This window comes from Ursus arctos, unplaced genomic scaffold (assembly GCF_023065955.2).
Source record: "Ursus arctos isolate Adak ecotype North America unplaced genomic scaffold, UrsArc2.0 scaffold_17, whole genome shotgun sequence".
In the NCBI taxonomy this organism is placed as follows: domain Eukaryota; kingdom Metazoa; phylum Chordata; class Mammalia; order Carnivora; family Ursidae; genus Ursus; species Ursus arctos.
In genome coordinates this window covers 54089676-54114010 of record NW_026622841.1, presented here as the reverse complement: position 1 = coordinate 54114010, position 24335 = coordinate 54089676, and the positions used below count along the sequence as shown (strand labels likewise).

Sequence of the window (24335 nt, the reverse complement as noted above, 5' to 3'; positions counted from 1 at the left end):
GTGAATTTCATTGCCTTTTCAAAGTGGAAAAGAGATTTCGCCGGTGGTCAACTTCAATATTAGAAACTCATTTCCTTTTGTAATATTTCCTTTATATTCTTATTCTGCTAGTAGCATTTTTCAGATATCCATTTCCCCCTCTATCTGTCCTATCTTCTTGCTCAGAGTAGGATGTTCACTTGTTATTTAACTTGGATTTGGGGCCCTACTGGCTGTGTAATCTTGGTTGTGTAATACTGTGTGTGAAGAGTGACCAAAAACTATTGCAGCTGTATCTTGCCTGTCTGTAGGAAGTGCTCAATCTGTCCTCAGCTGACCTAATATGTAGTTGTCACCTGGCTCCCTGTGGAGGTCTGGTCTAGGTGATGCTTCTATATGGCTGTGAGAGGTAGCTGAGCGAGGGGAGCCACATGACCGTGGTCATGGGAAAGGGCGACACTCTGCTAATGATACTAGCTGCTGTCCCATCAAAAAAATTTTTGGGGCTTTCTGGCTTGAGCTCACATTACTTTCCTGAGACCTACACTCCCCGGGTATACAAAAGCATTATAATAATCACATTTGAATAAAAAGCCAATACCTTGTCATTGGTTATTATTGTTGATATTATTGCTAATATTGCTATTAATTCTGGTAAGATAATCTAGGACAAACACTACCTTTCAGGTGTCTCCTTATGAGGACAACCCTTGTCGTCCCTGTGACTGTGACCCTTTCGGGTCCCTCAGTTCGGTCTGTATTAAAGATGAGCTCCAATCTGGCTTACACAAAGGTAAGTCTTTGATTCGTTTTTGTGCTTGAATTGATGTGTGTGTGTGTGTGTGTGTGTGTGTGTGTGTGTGTGTAAGATTTGTACCTGGTGGAACTATCGTCATTGGATAGAAACTGGGTGATATGATTCTCTATTGATTCTTTTGTTTACAAAATACTTATCAAGCACTTACTGTGTGTCAGGCAATTTTTTAGGGCCCAGGAATATGTACTTGAGCAAGATGATCAAAATTCCTACTCACAGGCAGACACTCAACAAACAAGTACATGTGTAATATAACTCTGGGTAGGGATGAGTGCTGTGGGCATGAAGCAAAATTAGGAATTGTGATTGGAGGGAGATGGGGTGCAAAGAGGGCAATGCTGGGGTGATGACATGACATTTGATCAGATAATTGAGCATTTGATGAGAGAAGACATAAGGCTCAGTTTAAAGCCATATGGGGACACAGTAAATAGCAATCCCTGTCTTTAGCTCTCTAAGAGCTCTCCCAAGGCTTTTGCATACATCATCTCACAAAGCAAACAAATTCTCCTGCTAACTTTGTAAATGTCAGAGTGCTTTCTGTTTCAAAAACTGGCAAAGGACATGCAAATAGCAGAATCTTCTGAAAAGGTCGCATCTGTTCAAAGACTTCTGTGACCTCATCAAATCCTCAGTCACTAGCAGTTAAAACGGATTTGATCAGCAGGGAAGGATGTGCCAAGGGTGGGGCCCAGCCACAATGCAGAAGGTAATTTACACAATTGAATTAATCCTTACACGTGACTGGTAATGGATGCTAATGAGAATGAGGGTGATGTTGATTGTAGTGAGAATTACCCTTGATTGGGTGCATTTTAAGAAATACATCATTTAAACATTCAACCGTAGCAGATAGAAATTATTTAATGCATTTTATAGGCAAGGAAGCTGTAGCTCAGAGCAGTTAAGAAACTCGGCTGAGGTTATATAACTAGACAGTTTCAGAGCTGCCATTAAAAGCAGAGAGTATTCATTTATTCATTGCCCTTTACCACTTCCCATGTGCTTTCAAAAAAAAAAAAAAGCTGTATTTTGTGATACAGTTCACTACTGTAGTATAATTCACCCATTTAAAGTATATGAGTCAATGTTTTTTGGTATATTTGGATGCAACCATCAACACAGCCTACTGTGAGACCATTTCCATCATCCCATAAAGAAACCCCTTCCCCGTTGGTAATCACTCCCCACTTCCCTCCATGCCCTCCGCCCCAGCCCTAGGCAACCACTGATCCACTTTCTGTCCGTGGATTTGCTTATCCTGGGCATTTCATGTAAATAGAACCATGCAATGTATGGTCTTTTGACACTGGCTTCTTTCACTTAGCATCAGGTGTTCAAGGTTTATCCATGCTGTAGTTTCCATTAGTCCTTTGGTCCTTTTTTTTTCTTTTCTGAATACTACTCTATCGTGTTTGTACCACATTTTATACAGCCATTCATCAGTTGATGAGTATTTCATTTGTTTCCACTTTTTGGTTATTATGAATAATGCTGCTACAAACATTCATGTGTAACTTTTTTGTGAATATATGTTTTCATTGTTCTTAGGTAAGTGGTGCGGAGTGGAATTGCTGGGTCATAGTGTAACATGCTTCATATTTTGAAGAAGCGCCAAACTGGTTTCCGTTTTTTGTTGTTTTTTAAAATTTTTTATTTAAATTCAATTAGCCAACATATAATGCATCACTAGCTTCAGATGCAGCGTTCAGTGATTTATTAGCTGTGCAGAACAGCCAGTGCTCATCACATCACGTGCCCTGTTTTCCAAAGTCACAGCACCATTGGACATTCCCTGCAGCCTCTGTTTTTCATGTCTGTTTTCTTTTTTTAAACCAGGGATCGACAAACTGTGGTCCGTGTGCCGTATCTGGCACCCCACCTGTTCCTGTAAATAAAGTTTTATTGGAACAGAGCTCTGCCCATCTGTTGCTGTATTCTGCGTGCTACCCCCAAGCACTCAGGGCAGAGTTGAATAATTGTAACAGGTATTCGTTGGCCACAAAGCTTGAACTAGTTCATCTCTGGCCATTTACAGAAATAGTTTGCCAACCCCTGCTTTAACCTGTTTACCCTCCTGCTGGGCCATCACCATCCTTTTCTTCCCAGGGAAGCGGCCAGGTCAATGTCCATGCAAGGAAGGCTACGCAGGAGAAAAATGTGATCGCTGCCAATTTGGTTACAAGGCTTACCCAGCCTGCACCCGCTGTGAGTGTAGTCGGGCCGGGAGCGTGAATGAGGACCCATGCTCAGAGCCTTGTCTCTGTAAGGTACGTGGGGGGGGGGGGGGGGGGGGTTAAAGATGACCCTGAGTTTCCTTTCAGGTGTCCTAGGAAAGCAACACATTCCATAGGCTCAGGCGATCAGTTCTTGAGCAAAGCAGCAAGGTTTAAGTACAACTTGGCTTCCCTACACCTTCCTGAGATGGGCACCCATCTGCTTTTTGGGTGCCTTCTGGGCAATGGCCATCTATCCCAGAGGTATTTCTGTGACTTCCAAGGTGAAACCAAATACCGCATTTCTTAGGCTTGGGCCATTACCCCTTCTCTGACATTCTGTTCTAGCTTAATGTTTAGAGGAGAATCAGGTAAATCCCAAATTTGTAGAAATGTTAATTAAAGGCAGATTTCTTATTTTGGATTTCTTTTAAAAAGGAATCAGACAATGATAAAAAACATAGTCATTGGGTACCAGGGAGGTGGGGGGGGGGTTGCTATCTGATATTAATATCCATTTCCCCATAATAACCGCAATTTGTAGGACTTCCCATTATATCTTCTGTGCTTCTCCCCATGTAAGCAGCCTTAAGCACGTTATAAGTGACTGAAAATAAACTTGAGCATTTATTAATAAGACAAACAATTACATAGCCCTTCTCAGGTTTTAAAATTCTCAAAAGATCAGCAAAACTGGAAGATTTAGATCAAAGCAATATGAAAGAAGTCATTTCAATATAAACGACCTAGCTCTAGGATCCTGACCTTCATGCTTGACCACAAAATTGAGTGGTCATAATTTCGAAATATCTATTCTGGAGATAATGACTTCATGAGGCTCTGCATCCCCTTGGAGCATCTATTTATTTACCTGTTTCTCTGAACCACCAAGCCCCTATCTGGTTAATGTCATGTTCATGTCACTTTATTCTGTCTACCTAGACACACTGGTTTCTAAGCTAATCTTCTCTCTCCTCCATGCAGGAAAATGTTGAGGGAGACAATTGCGACCTCTGCAAGCCAGGATTCTATAACTTGAAGGAGAGAAACCCCGAGGGCTGCTCAGAGTGCTTCTGCTTCGGCGTTTCTGATGTCTGTGACAGCCTTTCTTGGTCCATCAGTCAGGTGCGCGTACCTTCCCTGAGCCCAGATTTAAGATTGTGCCACCTCAAATGAGCTCTCTGGGAGCTGTGCTCTAAAGCGCGGGGGCTGCCTTTCCCCGTACGACTGCTCCCGGCCGTTTGGAATGACAGTGGCACAGATCAGAGGCAGTCCGCTACTAAGTGTCACAAAAGTGTCTCTCTTGGTCATGGGTTTGCTCCTACATACATTTCCCTAGCCAAACAATAGATGTCACGGTATTGTAGGATGTATTGTGCTTCCATTTCTTCTGTGGGGAAATGCATCTGGTTGTGGGGTCAGAGGTGAGATCTGGGACCCACTGCTCCACACTGGTCTCAGGCCAGGACGCACATCAGGAGATGACGTCATGCAGAATTTTCTAACTCAGAGAACCTGGTGAAGGTAGCAACAACAGCAAGTAACATAGGGATTATGAGGGCAGGCAGGGTATCCTCAGTTGTTCTGGGAATGGGGAGTCCTAGGGGGATGCCAAGTAATGCCTGGGAGGCCAGTGTGATGGCCAGAGGTTAGGGAGGACCCAGGGCATAGGACTCATCCATGGTAACCACTTGGCCCCCCAAGGCCAACTCGGGAGAGCTGAATTCAGGGTAGGGGGTTGCTAGTCCCTGGCTCTCCTTTCCTTCCCTCCCTCCCTCCCTGGCAGGCTGGTGAAGAGTGGGAGCAACATGGGGGAGGGAGTGGGAATCCCAATCAGTACCTGAGAATGAAGGTGAACCCCTGTGACCACCATGCTGGGGTGATGGCTTGTCATCTTCTTATAGATGACAAATTAGGAGAACAGGATCTGGAGGTTATTTTTAATACACTTTTCAGCTTTTTGGTAAAAAACAGGAAACAATGATGAAGAAACCAGAGTTAGCCAAAGACATTTTGTTCAATGCATCTATTAAGGTCTTTGCTGTTTTTTAAATCTAAAATATATATTCGTGGCCTTGACAATTTCGCTCGCCTACTTGCTTATAATTGATCTGAGGACGTGGGGAGTGTTTGACTCGTCCTCAGATTTTCTTGGTCCTTTGACAAGTAGAAGGGTCACGAGTCGTGTGGTTCTGGTGGCCACAATGTGTTAACTCGGTCCCTAGCTAAGCTCTCTGGGTCTGTTTCTTCATTGTAGGGATTGGTTCTGGGCTGGGTGGAAAGCTCAGAGGACTTCTATTTCATATTCTGAAATTCTGAATCTTTTTTTAAGGTGAAAGACATGTCTGGGTGGCTGGTCACCGACCTGATCAGTCCGAGCAAGGTGCCGTCTCAGCAAGACGCACTGGGTGGACGCCATCAGATCAGCATCAACAACACCTTGGTCATGCAGAGGCTGACTTCCAAGTATTACTGGTCGGCCCCGGAGGCCTACCTCGGAAATAAGGTAGGGCCATCGCCAGAAGTGACATCTTGAGCAAAGATCTCAGAGCACATTAAGAAAGAACTTCTGTCGGCAGTTTAAGTCGTCTCAGGGTCACTCGAGGGTTTGACAGATAATTATACGGCATTTACTTACACCTGACTCACATGGTCTTGCTTAGCCTTGGGTGACTTCATTACATCATTAAACCATGAACTTTGTTCTTGGCCACGTTGGTCATAGGCAGGCTGTTGTAGGAAGTCTTGTCCCCTCCTCCCATGACAGGCTCTCTACTTTCCTCTGCGTTCCTGGATCACTTGGGCCTCTGTGAGGCGTCGGGCGCATTCCTGCTTTGTGTAGTTAGCCCTGTGCTTACCTTAGCCCCAGGGCCCGGTAGAGGGCCTGGCACGTAGAAGGCACTCGGACGGGACAGGCTGGGCGTTGGGGCTGGTGTCTTGCTAGTTTCATTATCAAGATGGACTGTTTCTCACTCAACATTCACATTTAGCAAAGATAGAATACTCCCCATTTTAAGAAAATGCAAAATGGTGATTCTACAAAGTGGAATTTTGGTTAATATGATTTAACCTGCTGTTGTCCCCTTCCTCTTCACCAATCATGCCACTTCTTTTTCTTGTCTTTTCTTTTCTTTTCTTTTCTTTTCTTTTCTTTTCTTTTCTTTCCTTTCCTTTCCTTTCCTTTCCTTTTCTCTTCTTTTCTTTTCTTTATTTGAGACACAGAGAGAGAAGAAGAGAGAGGGAGAGAGAGCACGAGCAGGGGGAAGGGGCAGAGGGAGAGAGAAAAGCGCACTCCCTGCTCAGCAGGGAGCCCAACACGGGGCTCAATCCCAGGACCCCAGGATCATGACCTGAACCAAAGCAGAGGCTTACCCAGCTGAGCCGCCAGGTGCCCCCAATATTGCCACTTCTCTCCAGATTCCGATGATCTGAACATCTACTCAGTGGAATCTATCTCAGTGACTCGAGCTCTGTGCTCACTTTCCCTGTGCATTTGGTTGTTTTGAAGTAATGGTATGTGTTTCATCGTAGTACAGGTCTTATAGCTTGGGAAGTTTCTATTTCATTTATTGGCTATATTTTAATTTTATAAACTATTTTATTTAGATTTAGGTTTAAGTAATGTTTATTTTGAAAATGATTATTTTCCCCCATCAGATTATAATCCTAGAAGATGTGCTCTATTTATAATGTGATTTTATCACCAAAGGTCAATGATTTCTTTTTCTGTTAAGATCACTTTTCCAATTTTATGGTGCAAAGACTGGATTCTGAACCTGATATTGTTGTCACACACCTGTCACGAAGAAAATCTCCATTTTACATGAAAGGATATGACCAGGAAGAAAAGCCTTTAGTCCTTCTTTTAGCTGATGAGTCATGTTCCTTATTGTTCTCCTACAAGCAGGGCAATGAGATCAGAATGTTGGGATTATCATCATGGGTCTAAATCCTAAATCCTACATGATGGAAGTGAAACACACGTCCCCTGTGTGATTCACAGAAGTTGACGCTTCCTCACCTTGGGCTCTCTAAGAAGGAGTACCTCTTTCTTCTGTACATTTAAATCACAGCCTGCATTTTTGTAATATTGGTTAAATAACATATTCGTATAATATGCTTTCTTTTCACTGCCTTACTGTGGACTTCCTTATGTACCGTGGCCACCCGGACACCTTGCAGCCGGGTTGTTTCCCAAAGGGTCCTGGCCACCACTTCCTCGTACTGAGGGGCTGTGGTCATGGGCCCTCCGTGGTCACTCTCGCTTACCTGTTTCAGCTGACTGCGTTTGGCGGCTTCCTCAAGTACACGGTGTCTTATGCTATTCCCGTGGAGACAGTGGATGGCGACCTCATGTCTCACGCTGATGTGATCATTAAGGTAGTTGCTTTCACACTGTTTTGCTGTAGAGTGGAAGGGCTTAGCTGGGTGACAGTTTACAACTCCATGCGGCAAGGGGCACATGGTCAAGTGGCCGTTCAGCAGGGCTTTGCCTCATCTGGACACCACCAAGACTGAGTGTGACGTTTCTCTTTGGGCCCATTTCTGGAATTGCCTCAGGACAGCACATGCGTCTCTTCCCTCAATCCCTGGAGCTGATCCATCTTTTCACATTACAAAGGGAGACAGGAGTTTGCTCTGACGTTGGAAGTACCCTGTCAGCCCTTTGAGTCCCTCTGTCTCCTCCTGCCACATTGCCTCCCACATGTGCTTAGGCAAAAGTGCTTGGCAGTGTGGGGACGGGAGATGGGTTGCCATTTTTGTCCTCAGCCACTGTCCCTAACCCTGTGTCCTCACTCCCCTCCTCCCCCATCTCTCAAAGACCCAGCTCAGCTTCACCAGAAATTTTCCCAAAGGTAAGAAACCACTTCCGGTTCTAGTCTGCAGTGTCCAACCCCCTCCACTGGCACCTTTATTTTTTAATTTTTTTAAAGATTTTATTTATTTGAGAGATGGAGAGAGAGAGAGAGGGAGAGAGAGAGGGAAGAAGTGGGGGAGGGGCAAAAGGAGAGGGAGAAGCAGGCTCCCTACTCAGCGGGGGCTTGATCCCAGAATCCTGGGATCATGACCTGAGCCAAAGGTAGATGCTTAACCGACGGAGCCACCCAGGCACCTCTATCTCCTGGCATCTTTAATGATATGCACCCCCCTGTCTAGCCTGCAGCAAGTGGGAAAGTTGTGACATAAAGCATTTTTGTGAATGGCAATTTTATGGAAGGCTGGAGGTATCTTTATATACTTTATCTACTTTTGCTCTTCAGTGAAAGATGAGGGGTGTTGGACTGGTTGCTTCGAGGAAAACCGTGGGCACATACATGCTGTTTCTCTTCTGAGATCCCAGCACAGGACCCAGCCTTTAGCTTTACTATCTGAATCCCTCTGAGGGGAATACAACAAAAGCATCTCTCCTCTGATCGTTCTGGTCCAAGAGTTATGATGCTATTACATATTTGCTCTGAGAACCGAAGCACAAATGAAAAGCCGTGTTGCTGAATACAAATTTGCTTTTAGTTTTTGATCATGAAGTTGAATGACAAATATGTTTCCTCTTGTTTTAAATGTTAGGGAAATGGACTCACTTTAAGCACCCAGGCTGAGGGCCTGTCATTACAACCCTATGAAGAGTACTTGAACGTGGTCAGACTTGTGCCAGAGAACTTCCGAGATTTTAATAACAAAAGGGAGGTAGATCGTGACCAGCTGATGACTGTCCTTGCCAACGTGACACATCTCTTGATTAGAGCCAACTACAATTCTGCAAAAATGGCTCTTTACAGGTGTGTATTGAAAGAGAGGGAAGCTCGTGCTGACAGTCCTCAATCTCGTCTTCATCTATTAATAATGATGTATTTTCAGTGTAATGTATTTTACTTGATTATTTTAAGAGCACAGCTAATGGAACTGGCTGTCTTGAAAATATTTTTACTACTATAATTTTAGCGAAGTTGTAAGAACAGTGGTCCATGACAAATGTGCCTCAGTAGATCGTCTTGACACCAGGATCAGGAACTTTCAGGGTGGTTTTCTGAGAAATGCCTGATAAGTTCACTATTGTCTGGACCACCGCGCATCTGATTTTTACCCTCCTGATGTTAATGATCTTAGATTTAATGGTTAATGGTCTATTTAAGGTAATGTTCCCATCCTTGGTCATGTTATTACTTCCAGAAGGTCAGTTTCCGGCAATGCCACGCTAAGCATGCACAGCTAAAGCCAACACAGAATTTACGAACAATCTCTGTATTCAAGATAGGATGATTGAACGGGTTAGTTTTCCTGAAGTGCTTCAACTCAGACTGGGCAACATCAGACCCTTCCCACAGCTGTCTGGGCAGCTCCTCTTCATTGCACCAAATGTGGCCGAGGCCTTCCAGGGAATACTGACGGCTCTCAGAAATCATATTAGTGTGAAGATCTGTAGTTACTTACAAAAGTCACATCACCTTTTTGTTTAAACAAAACTTTAAGAGTCCATCTTCATCAAGGTGTGAGATGTCATTGGCAGGTGGGCGTCTAAGTCACGTGCTGACCCCTATCTCTCGGTAGGTTGGATTCGGTCTCTTTGGATACAGCCAGCCCTAACGTTCTAGACCTGGCGCTGGCCACCGAGGTGGAGCACTGCGAATGTCCCCAAGGCTACGCAGGGATCTCCTGTGAGGTAAGCCTGCTCTTCATCCCTTCCTAGCTCCTTCCTTCTGTTCCTTCCTAAGCAGAAAAAAAGCACATTAGAGGTGACACAATGACCCGCACTTGAATTTTAACTTTAAAAACCTGTTTGGCAGAGTTCGGGGGGCTATAGGAATATTGGAAGTCAATGTTCAAGGCAATCTGGTGCCTCTTCCAGGGGGTCCTAGGACACCTGGAAATGGCCGACTTCCGTCTTGCCCTCTTGCCTTAGTCAACCGGAAGGAAAGTTACACTGCCCTCGCCGTAGTTTGCATTTCTAAGGAGCATTGAACTTGATTGTATCTGGACATTTACAAATCACCAGCGTGCCACCTAGAAAGCAGGAGACAAGCCAGGCCCGTTTTGAGACTTTTTATGGCCCCCAGCTACGGTAACTGAGGTGAGCTCCACTTCACAAAGAAGTGTGTGAGAATGTGCTTGCAATCATCGGTAAAAGTAATCTGTTGCTAAAAAACTGTTTGGACATGAGTATTGATAATAACTCTCTCCTACTGAGGTCTTCCTATGGATTTGGCACAATCCTAACCTCTTTGTGTAGGAAAGAGCTAGAAGTAGTCATATCAGGTTCCAAGCTTCATCTGTGCCATTAGCTGCCACATGGTCCTGCCTCTCCCGTGTTTAAGCGTGACAATGATTAAGAACACTTGTCATTGGCTGTGAGTTTTGGGCCATCATTTTTACAAAGTGAGAACATGTAACTTATGATTTGTTTTTATGAATTTTTATCCGTTATAAACTTTGCAGTTAATAAAGTTGGCCTGTGCTTCATGATATAGATTTTTAATTAAATATTTCTGTTTCTATTTTAAATATTTTACAGGGTTGTTTCTTTTCTGACCCCATGAACTTTTTTTTTTAGATCTAAAACATGTATTTTTAGGCCAAGGAAGCCTCTGTAGGACCTACGTCCTGTGTACTTATGGGATAAATGCCCTTAGGACTACCTCATAGTATGTGGGATGTGGGAATGGGCGGGCTGGCAGATGGAGAAGCCCTGGCCAGCTAGACCAGGAGGGGGCAGCAGTGAGCAGGTGCTGCTGGAGAACTCCAGGTCGGCTGGGTTCAGAGGACAATGTGCTGATGTGCTCGGGATGAAGGCTCAAGGAAGAGCGCAAAGCTTAACACATAACTTTAAGTGTTTTTATCAGGCAGAAGAACTCATTCTTTCATGAGAAGCTGACATAAGGAATCAGGCAGCTATTTGTGGGGCCTGGAATTCTTGAGAGCCCAGAAGCCACCACACAGACCCCCAGGCAGCTCCCGCTCAGTGCGCATCTGTAGACTAGCCCATCGTCCTTGATGGGAGTGTGGTGCGTGGAGGTGTTAAGGGGACTTTCACAAGGTCACTGTGAATAAATGCATTTATATATTACTCATACAATGAAAATGCAATTTCAATATTTTTCACAAGAGTAAAAACCAGATCCACGCCCCTCGTCCCATGGCCCCATGGGTGTATACTGGCCTCCAAAGTAATACTCCCCAGTCTACACTCCAGGCATGTTTTATGTCTGGTGTGGCCCCCGAGCGGCCCCGTGGCCACAGGTCTGGGAGGTGTGTATCCCCGGCTTTGAATCTTTCCATTGGCATAGTGGGCACGGGGTCTAATCACTCCATGTTCCAGGTTCCGTGTCTATAAATAGAGAGACTGGTTCTCAGCATCATCCTGAGAATGCCGTGAATGACGGTCTGGGATGGCCCCCGCTCCTCCCAGGCAGGGGACAGCGTCCATGAATACCACGGAAGGCACGCCTGTAATGCTTGCTCAATTCACCTGATGAAGTTTGACATGGACCTACACTCGAGCACTTGGATCTTACCCAAAAGAAAACAAAATCAAGTTGAGAGGAAAATGTCCTCTTGATTGAAACCCTGGTTGAGTGGCTGAGTGTTCCATGATTTCTCACGCTACCGTGGCAGGATACCTCGCAGGTGGATACTGCCCCAGTGTATCGCCACTCGCTTTGGGGTGCGTGTTTCTACATACAAAAAGAAATGAAGGAGGGTGCCTGGGTGGCCCAGTCAGTTTGGCTTCCGACTTTCGATTTCTGCTCAGGTCATGACATCGAGCCCCATGTAGGGAGGTCTGCACTCAGCGGGAAGTCCGCTTGGGATTCTTTCCCTCTGCCACTGCCCCTCCCCCTGCTCGTGCACTCTCTCTCTCAAATAAATAAATCTTTTAAAAAGAAAAAAGAAATGAACTGGATTATGGTGATGGTTTCACAATTCGGTAAGTTTACTAAAAAAAATCATTGAACTATATCCTTAAAATGGGTGCATTTTTATGGCATGTAAATGATACCTCGATAAAGAAGTTTGGGGGGAAAAAGAAGTACGTTTCTCTCCTTGTAGAGAATGAAGCAGTTAACGTTCCTAACCTATTGACAAGAAGATGATCTGCGTGACATACTAGGTCGCCTTCCCCCGAGTGTGTCACCTGTCCTTCTCTTGCAGTCCTGCCTCCCTGGCTATTACCGCGTGGATGGAATACTCTTCGGAGGAATTTGTCAACCCTGTGAATGCCACGGCCATGCAGCTGAATGTAATATCCATGGCGTTTGCTTTGTGAGTTTGTTGCTAAAATCTCGAGCTCCCCCCCCCCCATCCCAAAGCCCTGTGCTGTGCAGAGTGGTTAAAAAAAAAAATGCTCCCTCCATCGGAGATTATCCCAGCTCTTGTAGACCCCAAAGGAAATTTACGGACTTAAGTTCATGTATAATATGTTTCCTGCTTCCCCCCCCCCCGCTCTTTTTTTGAAAAAAAGTTACTTTGGTTAAAATGGAAAAGGGATACATAATGTCATCGCAGGTTTTTTTATTAGAACAGCAAATTACTTGGTAAGATTAGAAAGCCATATGAAGGTAGAAAATATTATCCACTGATTAAAAAGGATCAGGTCTTTTAAATGAAAGTGCTCAAATTTCTTTAACGTATTACACAGTATGTCCTCAAAGGAACACTAAAACCTCTAATACGCTCATTCGTGCAATATATAATGCTTTATAGCTGTTAGCTCGGGTAAACTCTTCAAACAAGTGCTTCTTTCCTGCAACAGGATTTGAAACGCGGCTTGACAAAAATGCAATTAATCTTGAGAATGAACTTTGGGGCAGATACAGGGCAAGACTTGTTCTTTAACTTCAATCAGGAATACTTTTAGGTTCTTTTGCCTGGAAGCCAGGCCACACTCCTGGGTTCTAATGGATTTACTGCACAGAGATGGAGGGAATGCCTTTATTAATCGGCCGAGTCCTATTCACCATACAGGGAAATGTTCACGCTCTTTCTGAAAGAGATTGACTGAGTCCCAGGGCTAGGGAAAATTAATTATCAGACCCATGGAGAAGATCTCATCATGATGCCATGGATTGCTTATTCTCTCTAGAGCCTAGTTTTTCTTGATTCTGTACGCAAAGCTTTCATTTTTTCTTGGTTCATTCCATCGTTCTAGAAAGCAAGTGTCTATAGGAATTACATGAAGTGATGTTTTACACCCACACTTGGTCCCTCGGGATCAGTTTCCCAGCGTCTGATGAGGTTGTTGCTTTTTTTTAACGCCTGTGCCTTTCCATTTGGGTTTGCAAGGCCAGCGTTCCAGGGGCGTCTGCCAACACTTGGGGGTGTCGGCAGGGTGGGATTGTGGCACCCATGGCAAAAGGGTATTTGTACATGCTATTACTATATCTTTACAAAAATATATGCTCTCATTAAAGTGAATATGCTAAGTAGCAACTGGCCTTTAAGTTCTAATTACAATAAATGATAATAATTTTTGTAATTGAAAAATGTTTGGAGATACTGTTCGATTTCCAGAAAGGCTACAAAAATAGCAGGGCGAGATCCTGCGCAGCCTTCTCGCTGCTTCCCTGGTGCTCGTAGCTTCCATTACCAGAGCACGGTGATCAAAATCAAGAAATTCACGCAGGTCCAATCTCGTCAGCAGAGCTGTGGGCTTCACTCAGATCGTATCAGAATTCCCACTCGTGTCCCCTCTCCAGCCTCAAATCCAGAACCGCATTGCACCTGCGGCCTTGAATCTGCGACAGCTCCTACTTTTCCCTTGTCTTTCATGATGTGGCGCTTTTGAGAGGCCCTGGACATTTTCTGGAATGTCCTCAGCTAGAGGCGTGTCTGTTCTCTCCTGATTAGCCTGAGGGTTTGCATTCTAGGCAAGAAGACGCGAAGGTCGCGTGGCCCCTCGGTGCACACCGTCGGGGATGTTAGCCTGGGACACTGGGATGAGGCGCTGTCTGTCAGCTTTTCCCACTGTCAAGTTATTAGTTTTACCTTTCTAAGTCATTCACATTTGAAGGGGCAAAAACAATAAAAATTTAGATTGGAATTTAAGGAAACATAAAAACTTGGTAGCATCATTTATCTGTTTCATCTAACTTTGCTTTTTTTTTCTTCTAACTTTGCTTTTTTTTTTCTTCTATTGTATTTTAAAATGAAACCTTTGAATTCTCCCCTTTGGATAGCCATTTCTAGTCCTGGCCTTGTACGTAGCCGTCCAGCTTCCAGGAGTCAACTCCTGACTCACAGGTTATAAGAGAGAAGGTTCCAGTTGTTCTTAGTACCCTACCTATCTTTTTCTTTTTTCTTTCTTTTTCTTTTTTAAAGAATGGTTTTAGGTTTATAGCAAAACCAAGAGGAGCGTGTAGGGATTTCTCATATATCCCTGCCCCCACGCACGCACAGCCTCCCACATTATCAACAGCCCCCACCCCCACCAGAGGGATGCCTTGGTGCCGTGGAACCCACATTGACACATCATAACCCCCAAAGTCCAGGGTTTACATTAGCGCCTGTTCTCTGAGCTCCTTCTGCTCTTCTCCCAAGGAGAGACCAGTTTCCTTTGTTCGGAAAGAGAAGAACCTAAAAGGCAGTTGTGTATCTTGGACCCTCATGTTTCTTCTTTTTCATTCAAGAGAAAATGTTTTTCCTTCTGAGGAGATGAGCATTCTTCTCCCTCACGTACCAGCTCCACCAACAGGGCTGGTCACTTGAAGGGATGGTGACCCGAGAAAGCTTTGAGACAGATTTGGTAGTTTTTTGTTTTTTGTTTTTTGTTTTTTTAGCAGAACCAAGTAATGGCTTTCCCAAAGAGAAAGAAAACCCTATCTGGCCCTTTGAGCAAAGAAATCCTATCATAGATATTTTGCAAGTGGACATACTTAAATGTATATTAATGAAACAACTTCTTTTGCATAATACTTTTAGCTCAACCATGTAGCCATTTACCAAAGCCAGTTGCATTTTGAATTAATTTGGGTTAATTATCAAAATCAAGGTCATATAGGGAATGGGGAAGAAAAAGAAGAGTCTAAGACATTCTTACCAAAATGTCCCCTGAGGACCGCCGCCTGCACGTCACCCAGGAGTTTTTTAGAAATGCAGAACTCAGGCCGCACATCAGGCCTCCTGAGTCAGCATTGACGTTGAACCCAGGTGATCAGTAAACAATTCAAGTGTAAAAGCCCTGGTCTAGGATAACTCTACATAAAACTGGTGAAAGCCTGGAGCACCTGAGTGGTGCAGTCTGGTTAAGCCTCTGACTCTTGGTTTTGGCTCAGGTGGTGATCTCGGGGTCCTGGGATCAAGCCCCACGTCATCAGGTTCTGTGCTCAGTGCGAGTCTGTTTGCGACTCTCTCTCCCTCTCACTCGTGCTCTCATTCTCTCTCTCTAAAATAAATAAATAAATTTAAAAAAACTGGTAAAAGCCTGTTTAAAAGGATGTAATACAAATATTTATAGTCCCAAATTAAATTTAAGTTTTAATTAAATTAAGTCCCAAGTCAAATTAAGTTTTCCTATGGGAAAACTTTTATCAACCTCAGGAATTATGGAAAAGTATGTAGTTTAGAAACTGGAAATATTATTTAAACTGTTGAATGAAAACTGTTAGTTTATATAATGAGTGGTTTCAGAGAAGGGGGTAAAGGGAAGTGGGTGGCAAGGTGGACCCACAGGTGGGAGGTGGGGTGAATGAGTACAGGCAGGGGTGGGTACAGATCACAGGAGAAAGCTCTGGGTGGCATCAGCTTGGGGGTGGGGGCCATGGGAGGACCTGGGGAGACTGAGTCACGGGCCAGAGAGGAACTTAGGAAAGAATGTGGAGAAGAGGCTCAGCTTTGCCTCGGGCCACGCAACTGTCCTGATGCTCAGCCACGGTTCCTACGTGGCCCGCTGTGCCCATCCCATTTCTCCTGCATACGTCCTGCATGCCTGATGCAGTGTCGTTCTGCTTTCTAAAGACATGTTTTCAATAAGGAAAGAAGTCTTGTATATTTTTCCCTGTGTTTATCATTTCTGATTCTCTTCAATCCTTGGTATAAATCCAGGATTTCATCTGGTTCTGGGTTCCTGCCTCCCAGAGAACTGTTTTTAGCATTTGTTTGGCGCAGGTCTGATGGTCAACAAATTCTCTCACATTTTGTTGACCTCAAAAAGGCTTTCTTTCACCTTTGAGTTGGAAAGAGATTTTTGCAGATTTTTTTTTCAGTACTTGAAAGTTGTTCTGTTTGCTTATGGCTTGTGTCATTCCAAATGAAAAATCAGTAGTAATTCCTATCCATGTGATTCTCTGGGTTGCCTTTTCCCCCTGTCTGCTTTTTAGATTTTTCTCCTTACCAGTTGCATTTGCTTTTTATTTGTTTGCTTCTTCTCAGATCTAGTAGTTATTATCCTGCATTTAAAAAAAAAACTTATTTGGAAATCATTTTAAATGTATGAAAAAGTTGTAGGAAGAAAAATAGTACTCAGAGCACCCCCCTTTTACCCGATTCACCTTGTTGTTAACATTTTCCCCATTTGCTGCGTGATTCTCATTATCTGTTTATCTAATCATAGTGTTTTTTCTAAACCACTTGAGAATAAGTTACATATACTATATTCATTTATCCCTAAGTACTTCTGTGTGTATGTCCTGAGAATAAGGATTTTTTCTTCTATAACTACAGTATATTATCAACTTCAATAAATGTAACTTTGGTATTCTACTTTTTCTTTTTTTTAATAATAATTTTTTATTATGTTATATTAGTCACCATACAGTACATCCCAAGTTTTTGATGTAAAGTTCCATGATTCATTACTTGCGTATAACACCCAGTGCTCCATGCAGTACGTGCCCTCCTTACTACCCATCACTACTTTTTCTAATCTACCGTCCATTTTTCCATTTTGCCACTTGACTCCATTATGTCCGTTGTAGCATCTTTCCCGCCATGACAGGCCCCCGCCGAGATCAGGTATCACATTTTATTGTCAGGTCTCTCTAGTCTTCTTTAATCTGAAGTATTCCCACAGTGCTTCTTTGTCTTTTAGGATAATGGCACCCTGAAGAACACAATTTTTTAAAACAAAATGCCCCTTATTTGGGGTTCTTCTCTTATTTGTCCATGAGTGAATTCAGGTTATACCTTTCAGGCCAGAACCCTTCAGTAGCGGGGCTGTGGCCTCAGGGGGAAGCCCACAGTGTCCACTGCCCCTCCTGGTGGTGTGAATTCTGATTACACACGCCAGCTGTTGGTCAATTTCTCCACTATATATTTACTGTTCTTTTCTTCTGCGAATAATAAGCAGGGTGAGGGAGACACTTTCAGACCATGCAAGTATCATATCCATCATCAAAGTTCCCCCTGAGATTTAGCAGTCTCCGATGAATCTTGCCCCACCAACGCTTACTATGAGGTCCTCCGTGCTCCTTGGTTGGCACACAGCATTCTACTGTAAGCAAGAAGCCTCCTTTCTTACGTTTATTTAGGTACCTACTTATTATCTGTCTGGACGCATGGATCCAAATTGTCCCAGATGTGACTAGCGGAAGCATACTCAGTAGTTTCTGATTGTGTGATGAATGCTGTTCATTGCTAAGTTTCTGGATTTTGTTACTTTCCTTGAAAGAACATCTGAGTTTGTTTGGGCAGGTCATTAAATGATCATAGGTCAGCTGGATTGTTTCAAGGTTTGTTTTTAAGTTTTGTTAGGGTGGGTCTAGTGTAACTTCTAGTCTGGGGCAGTTGTAGCCCTCGCGCGAATGGGTTTTTCTTCTGGGATCTCTACTGGGTGCTCTGGGCGTTTAACAGAGACTCCCCACACTGGCTGGTTACAATTCTAGTCCCTGGGCTCTGCGCGAGTTCTTAATTTTCCAGCTAGCCGCATGGAGATGCACTCTACGCAGGAGAAGCTTGTATTCAGTAGCTGTTTGAAGGGGTTTCCTGTGCAGCCTTCTGGAGTTCTTATTCTGTGAAGCTCTGATTCTCTGCCCAAATTCCTGCAGTTCTAGTCTCCCCAAACTCAGACCTCTGTCTCCTCAACTCAACAAGAGCCCCCACACCCTGCTTGGGTCTCCCCTCTCCCCTGCCCACTTAAGCTAAGTGTCTCCAGGAAAAAGACAAGTGATCCCGGGGTTTCATCCTGTCACCTCCCTTCTCTCACCTCTGTTGTCTAGCATCTGAAAGAAGTTGTTCAGTATGTGTTTTCCAGTTTTCTAGTTCATTCCTACAGAAGGACAAGTCTGGTAGCAGTTACTCCAACATGGGCAGAAGTGAAAGCTTCCCATGTATACAGATTATGCAAATTAAAATTTTCCATGAATCTGAAAACAGGCAACCCCTCCTCATGTAACAGGGTTTGGTGAATTGTTTGAGCTTTTTTTTTTTTTTTTTCCACCCTGACTTCAAGTTGTTTTTTGATGAAACAGAGAATCCTTTAAGGAAGCCTGAACTGAGTCTTCTCTTCATGCGTGTGTTCTAGGCGTGCGAGCACAACACCACTGGGGACCACTGTGAGCAGTGCGCGCCCGGCTTCTACGGGCTGCCCTCCCGAGGGACTCCGGGGGACTGCCAGCGGTGTGCCTGCCCCCTCTCCACAGCCTCCAACAAGTAAGCGTGGCTCGCCCACCAGTGGAGCCGCCCAGCGTGGCCAGACTTCGTGTGAGAGGAGAGTGTGCTTACCCGGTGCTAATTAATTAGGATTAAAAATGGAGGGGTGAATTCTCTCTCTCTTTTTTTATAATAATATTTTTTTATTATATTATGTTGGTCACCATACAGTACATCCCTAGTTTTTGATGTAAAGTTCCATGATTCATTACTTGCGTATAACACCCAGTGCTCCGTGCAATACATGCCCTCCTTACTACCCATCACCAGCCTATCCCATTCCCCCAGTCCCCGAAGCCCTCAGTTTGTTTAAAAAGACAAGTTTGGTGTGTTAAATTATATAAGCAAAGTTACATGATGGCAAGAAAGTGTACATACTTTGGTTCTTCTTGGCCTAATGTTGCTCATTAATTCTTTCAACATATCTGGTGTGCCTGCCAGCAGGCTAGGAGACTAGGGGACACAGAAACGAACACAACTTTGCTCCTGGCCTTAAGGCGTTTTTGGTATAACGACCAAAATACGTAAACATGAGGCTCATTGAAAATGGGCTGCGTTCATTTCAGGATTCAACCGCTATGTATCGAGTGCCTGCTACACACTGTCGTGGTGGGTGCTCGAGTATCAGAGTGGTCATCCGTGGCTGCTGGGCCCACGGAAGCCACCATGTGGTCGTGGCTACAGTGGAGGTATGTCCACTGCCAGGAGGGTAGGAATCTGCCAGGAAGCCCCTGATCTGAGGCTGGAAGGATGAAGGCCACAGAGAAGGGCGTTCTGGGCGGAAGGACCAGAGTGTGCCAAGTCTCGGCGCATCAGAGAGCCGGTCCTGTTTGTGGACTCACAGATGGTCCTGGAGCACAAGGCAGGAGGGGGTGGAAGGAGCCAGGGATGCACAAGGCCTTGTTCCCATGCTGGGGCCTGTGTGTCCCCCAGGCCCGGGTTTGAAAACCTATTTCTCTCTCACAGGCTTACCCTTTAAGACTCTTCTTCCCCCCAGCCCAGAGAACTCCCCCATGGGGATTTTTATTTGAAATTCCACTGTATAAAACAAACACAACCAGGGCTACTCTGATGAAATCATAGGGGCCCCCCAATTGCCCCCATACCCACTCTCACAGGCCCCCCAAACCCAGGAATAGAGGTTGAGGGGACCTCAGTCAGCAGTGGGGGGTCCTTTGAGGAATGTCGATGGGCTGTCACGTGTAATCTAGAGCTCACTCTGGCCAGTGTGGGCAGGGCTCTGAGGCAGGCAGTCCCGTGCCAGGGAACCCAGAGATGGGAGCACGGCTTGGCCAGGAAGAGCGTCAGAGAAGGCCTCCTGGAGGAGATGGCAGCTGAGTTGGGCACAGGGGATAAGGTGAACCCAGGCAGAGAGGGGAAGAAGCACCCTCTGGGCTGAAGGACAAGCAGGAGAGGGAGCAGGGAGCATCCAGGGTCCAGGAAGGACAGAGGCTCGTGAAGCGGGCTGCATGGTTGGGGGCTGGGGTTGTGGAGTGAAGACCCATGGAATGTTTGTAAGGAGTGGTAAAAGACAAGGATTTTAAATGTTTAGATATTCTGCCCCACCCATTGGAAAATTGTATTCATTTGTAATGTTTTGACAGTTTCAGCCCCACCTGCCACCTAGAGGATGGGGACGAAGTGGTTTGTGACCAGTGCGCCCCGGGATACTCGGGAGCTTGGTGCGAGAGGTACTCTGTCTGCATCACTCAAATGATTTCCAAAAGTTGCATCAAACTTTTTAAAAAATTAATTATCACTGATATGTGTTTCTTCTTAAACGTATAGATAAGTGTGATTTTAGAGTTTTTGTGTGTAATGATTATTTCACATAATTATAGAGAAAAACCAGTATGTCAATTAAAAAGCTGGTGTGAAAACTCCCCCGGGGAATTTTTCAAGAACAGCATTTGGGCTCCTTGAACTCATGTGAGTTCTCATCGATGACAATAGAAAACAGTGAGGAGCCAGTGTTTACTGTGCACACATTGAAATATCCCATTACTCTGGATAGTTCCCTAGGTGAGGGGGGGGGGGGTTGATTTAATAGCTGTCTTCTGGCGCCCGAGAGCTAACACTGTCTTTCCCCACGTGTGAGTCTCAGTGCCCAGCTCTGGCTGAAGTCCGTGGGAGAGCCACGTCGCACCCGTGGCTTGCGGGTCCAGCTGGCCCGGGGGCTGAGTGCACAACCCCTGGGATTTATGGCTCATTCGGGATACGCTCTGTCTTCACAACGAGGGAAGCAAATCTGAATGTCCCAACTTGCTGTTGCATTGCTTCCCAATAAATCTTATAGAAAAAAATTCCGTCTGATTTATTAACCATTCAGAGAATCCCTGGATGGTGGGGGTAATGTCTAGAGGAAGTGCATTCCTTTGGATCCCTCTGTCAATCTTTCATGCAGATGCGCAGACGGTTACTATGGAAACCCAACAGTGCCCGGGGAATCCTGTGTTCCCTGCAACTGCAGCGGCAATGTGGACCCCTTCGAGGAGGGTCACTGTGACTCCGTCACCGGAGAGTGCCTGAAATGCATTGGGAACACGGATGGCGCCCACTGCGAGAGGTGTGCTGACGGCTTCTACGGGGACGCCGTGACTGCCAAAAACTGCAGCGGTAAGTGTGGTGGCTGTGAAGTCAGAGCCCTTACTAGTGGCCATGTGAAGTCTCCATCTACTTACACGTGTCAGAAAGGGCTCAGCCTGCGGGGTAACTTTATCTTGATCCGTGCTTTTGTTAATACCAGGGTAGACCCAAGACCTCACTCTTGCTGGTGTGCCTTGCCTTAGCTTAATCCATTAGGTACAGAGCAGATCAGGTGGCCTGGAAAATACCGGTGCCCTTCCACTGCAGAAGGAAGTGGTTCATGATGGGGTGCTAGCATGCTCCCCGGGACCCGGCGAAGGCAGACTGGGGTCAGAGCCTGCAGTGTTTATGAGGGACGGGCTCAGGGGTCTCATGAGTCAGATGGGATTTCAAGATATGGGGTGGGAAATGGGAAGGCTCTCTACCTGGAGTCTGTTCTTGAACTCCTGACTCTCCCACTGCTCCACAGACCTCTGCTTCCTTCCTTCCTGACATTCTGTATCACTTAGGACCACTCACTGAAGAAAGCAGGCTTTCCTATACCTGAGATGATACACTTGTAGCCTTAGGGCTGATGTGGCCCTCAGATTTTTATGCAAAGAAGAGCTCTTGAAGGTGTGAAAGAGTAAAAATGGCAATTTTACATTATTTTAATAATTTCCTATGAATGCAGAGTCCTGCTATATGCTATTACAACATGTGGACACAAGAGGGTGCTAGCGATACAGAAAAGGTATTTTCCCAGGCACACCTCCAGGGAGGGAAAAGGCTTGGTAGCATTCGGCCAGTCAGCTGGAGGCAGCACAGCCACCTTAATTGGTTATCATAGGAGGATAATTGTGATAACTGGCATTTGTGTAAAGCTTCAAAGTTTACGGAATGCTTTCACTATACTCATGTCGTTCCTTTTCATCTTTACTGCAAACCTTGATGATTCATTCCTTCGTTCATTAGCCGTTTATTAAGCATTTGTTACTTCCCAAGCACTGTGTTAAGTATCATCAGAGGAGCTGGAAAAATTTTGGCCCAGATCTATCGGGGGGCTACCTGGGATGGAGTGGAGGCAAAGACGGATGTGGATCTCAGGCTGCAGAGTCTGACCTATGTGGGTTAGAGTTCGGGGTTGGTCACAATCAACTGTGTGACATTAGGCCAATTTATTAACCTCTCTGAGCCACTATTTCCACATACATAAGATGGATATAGTTTTATATATATATATATAATTATATATACATGCACACATTTATATATATATACGAAGGCCTTTGTGAGAAGTAATTGGGATAAAAACTTAAAGTTCTGGAAATGAATTAAATGATAGCTATTTTAAATGTTAATAATAAAAACAGTATAGTTTATTATTTTCCTATGTAAATGTTGTCCAGTATAAATGTAAATGACCCATGTAATTTTAAATTTTCTAGTCACCACATAAATAAAAAGATAAAGATGAAATATAGTAATACATCTTATTTTACCCAATTATAAAAGTAATATCATTTTGTCATGTAATCACATTTTTAAAGTATTAATGAGATATTTGCTTTCCTTTTTAATGTTGAGTCTTCAAAATTCAGTGCATGTTTTATAGCTTATTTTAATTAGGATGCTAAATTTTCATAAGAAACGCTTGATCTGTATTTAGATTAGTTGCAAAGGGGAATTTACATACCCAAGTTGTTCAAATGTATTCAAAAACTTTTCATCATGACCAAAAAAATCATTTTCCTTTATAATTGTATCTACATTGACAAAACTGCTTCCATATTTTGCGTAGAAAGCAGACCTTGGTGATGAACAGAGGTGGGGGAGGAGGGTCAGAACAGACAGGATTTGGGTCTGGATCCGAGTCGCTGGCCCAGGTCTTAGTTTAAGTGACCTTAGAGATCGTGTTCGTCTGTTGCATCTGCGGGGGTCAGGAGCCCTGTGCATGCAGTGTTGGGCTGATGGGACGGGCAGCTCTGCAGGGTGATGAAGGACTGTCCCTGGCATTTGCACAAAGCTCCGTAGGGGCCCAGGAGAGTGTGGGGCTGCCTCTGGAGGAAATGCACTTGATGTGAGTCTTGAAGGGTAGGAGATGCCCCACGGGCTGACAAGTGGTGGGAAAGTGTCGTCCAAGCCCAACGTGCAGAGTCTGGAAAGAGTGTGCTACCATGTGAAAGGCAGGGTCGGGCCAGGGCAGGAGCCATGGCTCACAGGTGAAAAGCAGGTCACATCTGGTGTGGACAGCGCTGGCCTGCGGAGGCTGCGCCGTCTGTCCCCGACTCCAGGTCACTGGAACAGGGGCGGGGCCCTGTTCCTGATCGTAGATCTGACCAGATCTATGTTGGACAGCCAGTCTGGAACCGCTGCAGAGGACAGAGTGGACTAGAGGAGAGACAAGGCCAGAAAAGAAATTTGCTGGAAAAGTTAATGGGGGTTTCCAGTAAAAGCCTTTGTCATGGGGGTAAAGGTGAAGATAGAAACTAGAAACTCTCAGGGTGACTGGGGGGCTCAGTCAGTTGAGCATCCGGCTCTTGATTTCAGCTCGGGCCTTAATCTCAGGGTTGTGAGATTGAGCCCCAGGTTAAGCCCAGCATCGAGCCCTGTGTCAGGCTCTGTGCTCAGTGGGGAGCCTGCTTGGGATTCTCTCTCCTTCTCCCTTTGCCCCTCCCTACCTCTCTCTCTCTCTTTCTCTCTATTAATAAATCTGTCTTACCAAAAAAAGAAACTAGAAAATCTCTATGTTGACTGGAGTTTGGGGGGGCGGGGGAATAGGGGTCAGGTAGGCAGGACTGGGGTCTGGGTTCAGGCTGGTGGCCAGGCAGCTGGACTGGGTATAGACTGACACTGTCCAGGCTCTTTCTAGTTGCCAAGCATTTACAAGTTTTATTCTTTTCTAATTTCCTCTTCCCCGCCCCCCCGGCTTTGATGAGACGAATTCTTATTATTTCTGGATATTTCACTAGAAATCCTGTCAGGCCTATAATAGGATCCCTCCTATGGACTTTCCAGAGGCCCTGCATGTGAATATACTACTATATGTTACTAGGTTAACCTCAGTGAAAGTGCCAGTATTCAATATGGCTGACCCGGGAATTCCTAGGGGTTAGTTGGGGGGGCATTTGGACATTCAGACGAGCAGAATCAGCGAAGAAATGGAGCCCGGAGAACCGTCAGCT

At 45.0% G+C, this 24335-nt stretch overlaps 1 protein-coding gene across 2 annotated transcripts in view; it reads left to right on the top strand.

The window, feature by feature from the left end:
• LAMA1 (laminin subunit alpha 1) overlaps window positions 1-24335 on the top strand; it is a 159127-nt gene that overhangs the window by 61322 nt on the left and 73470 nt on the right. For both annotated transcript variants that reach the window (XM_044383133.3, XM_057313235.1), the window contains exons 9-19: window positions 667-772; window positions 2906-3066; window positions 3997-4137; window positions 5345-5518; window positions 7291-7392; window positions 8578-8789; window positions 9559-9670; window positions 12154-12264; window positions 18458-18585; window positions 20190-20276; window positions 20990-21201. In XM_044383133.3, the coding sequence (XP_044239068.3) occupies window positions 667-772; window positions 2906-3066; window positions 3997-4137; window positions 5345-5518; window positions 7291-7392; window positions 8578-8789; window positions 9559-9670; window positions 12154-12264; window positions 18458-18585; window positions 20190-20276; window positions 20990-21201 (1546 nt within the window). The remainder of the gene's footprint in view (window positions 1-666; window positions 773-2905; window positions 3067-3996; window positions 4138-5344; window positions 5519-7290; window positions 7393-8577; window positions 8790-9558; window positions 9671-12153; window positions 12265-18457; window positions 18586-20189; window positions 20277-20989; window positions 21202-24335) is intronic.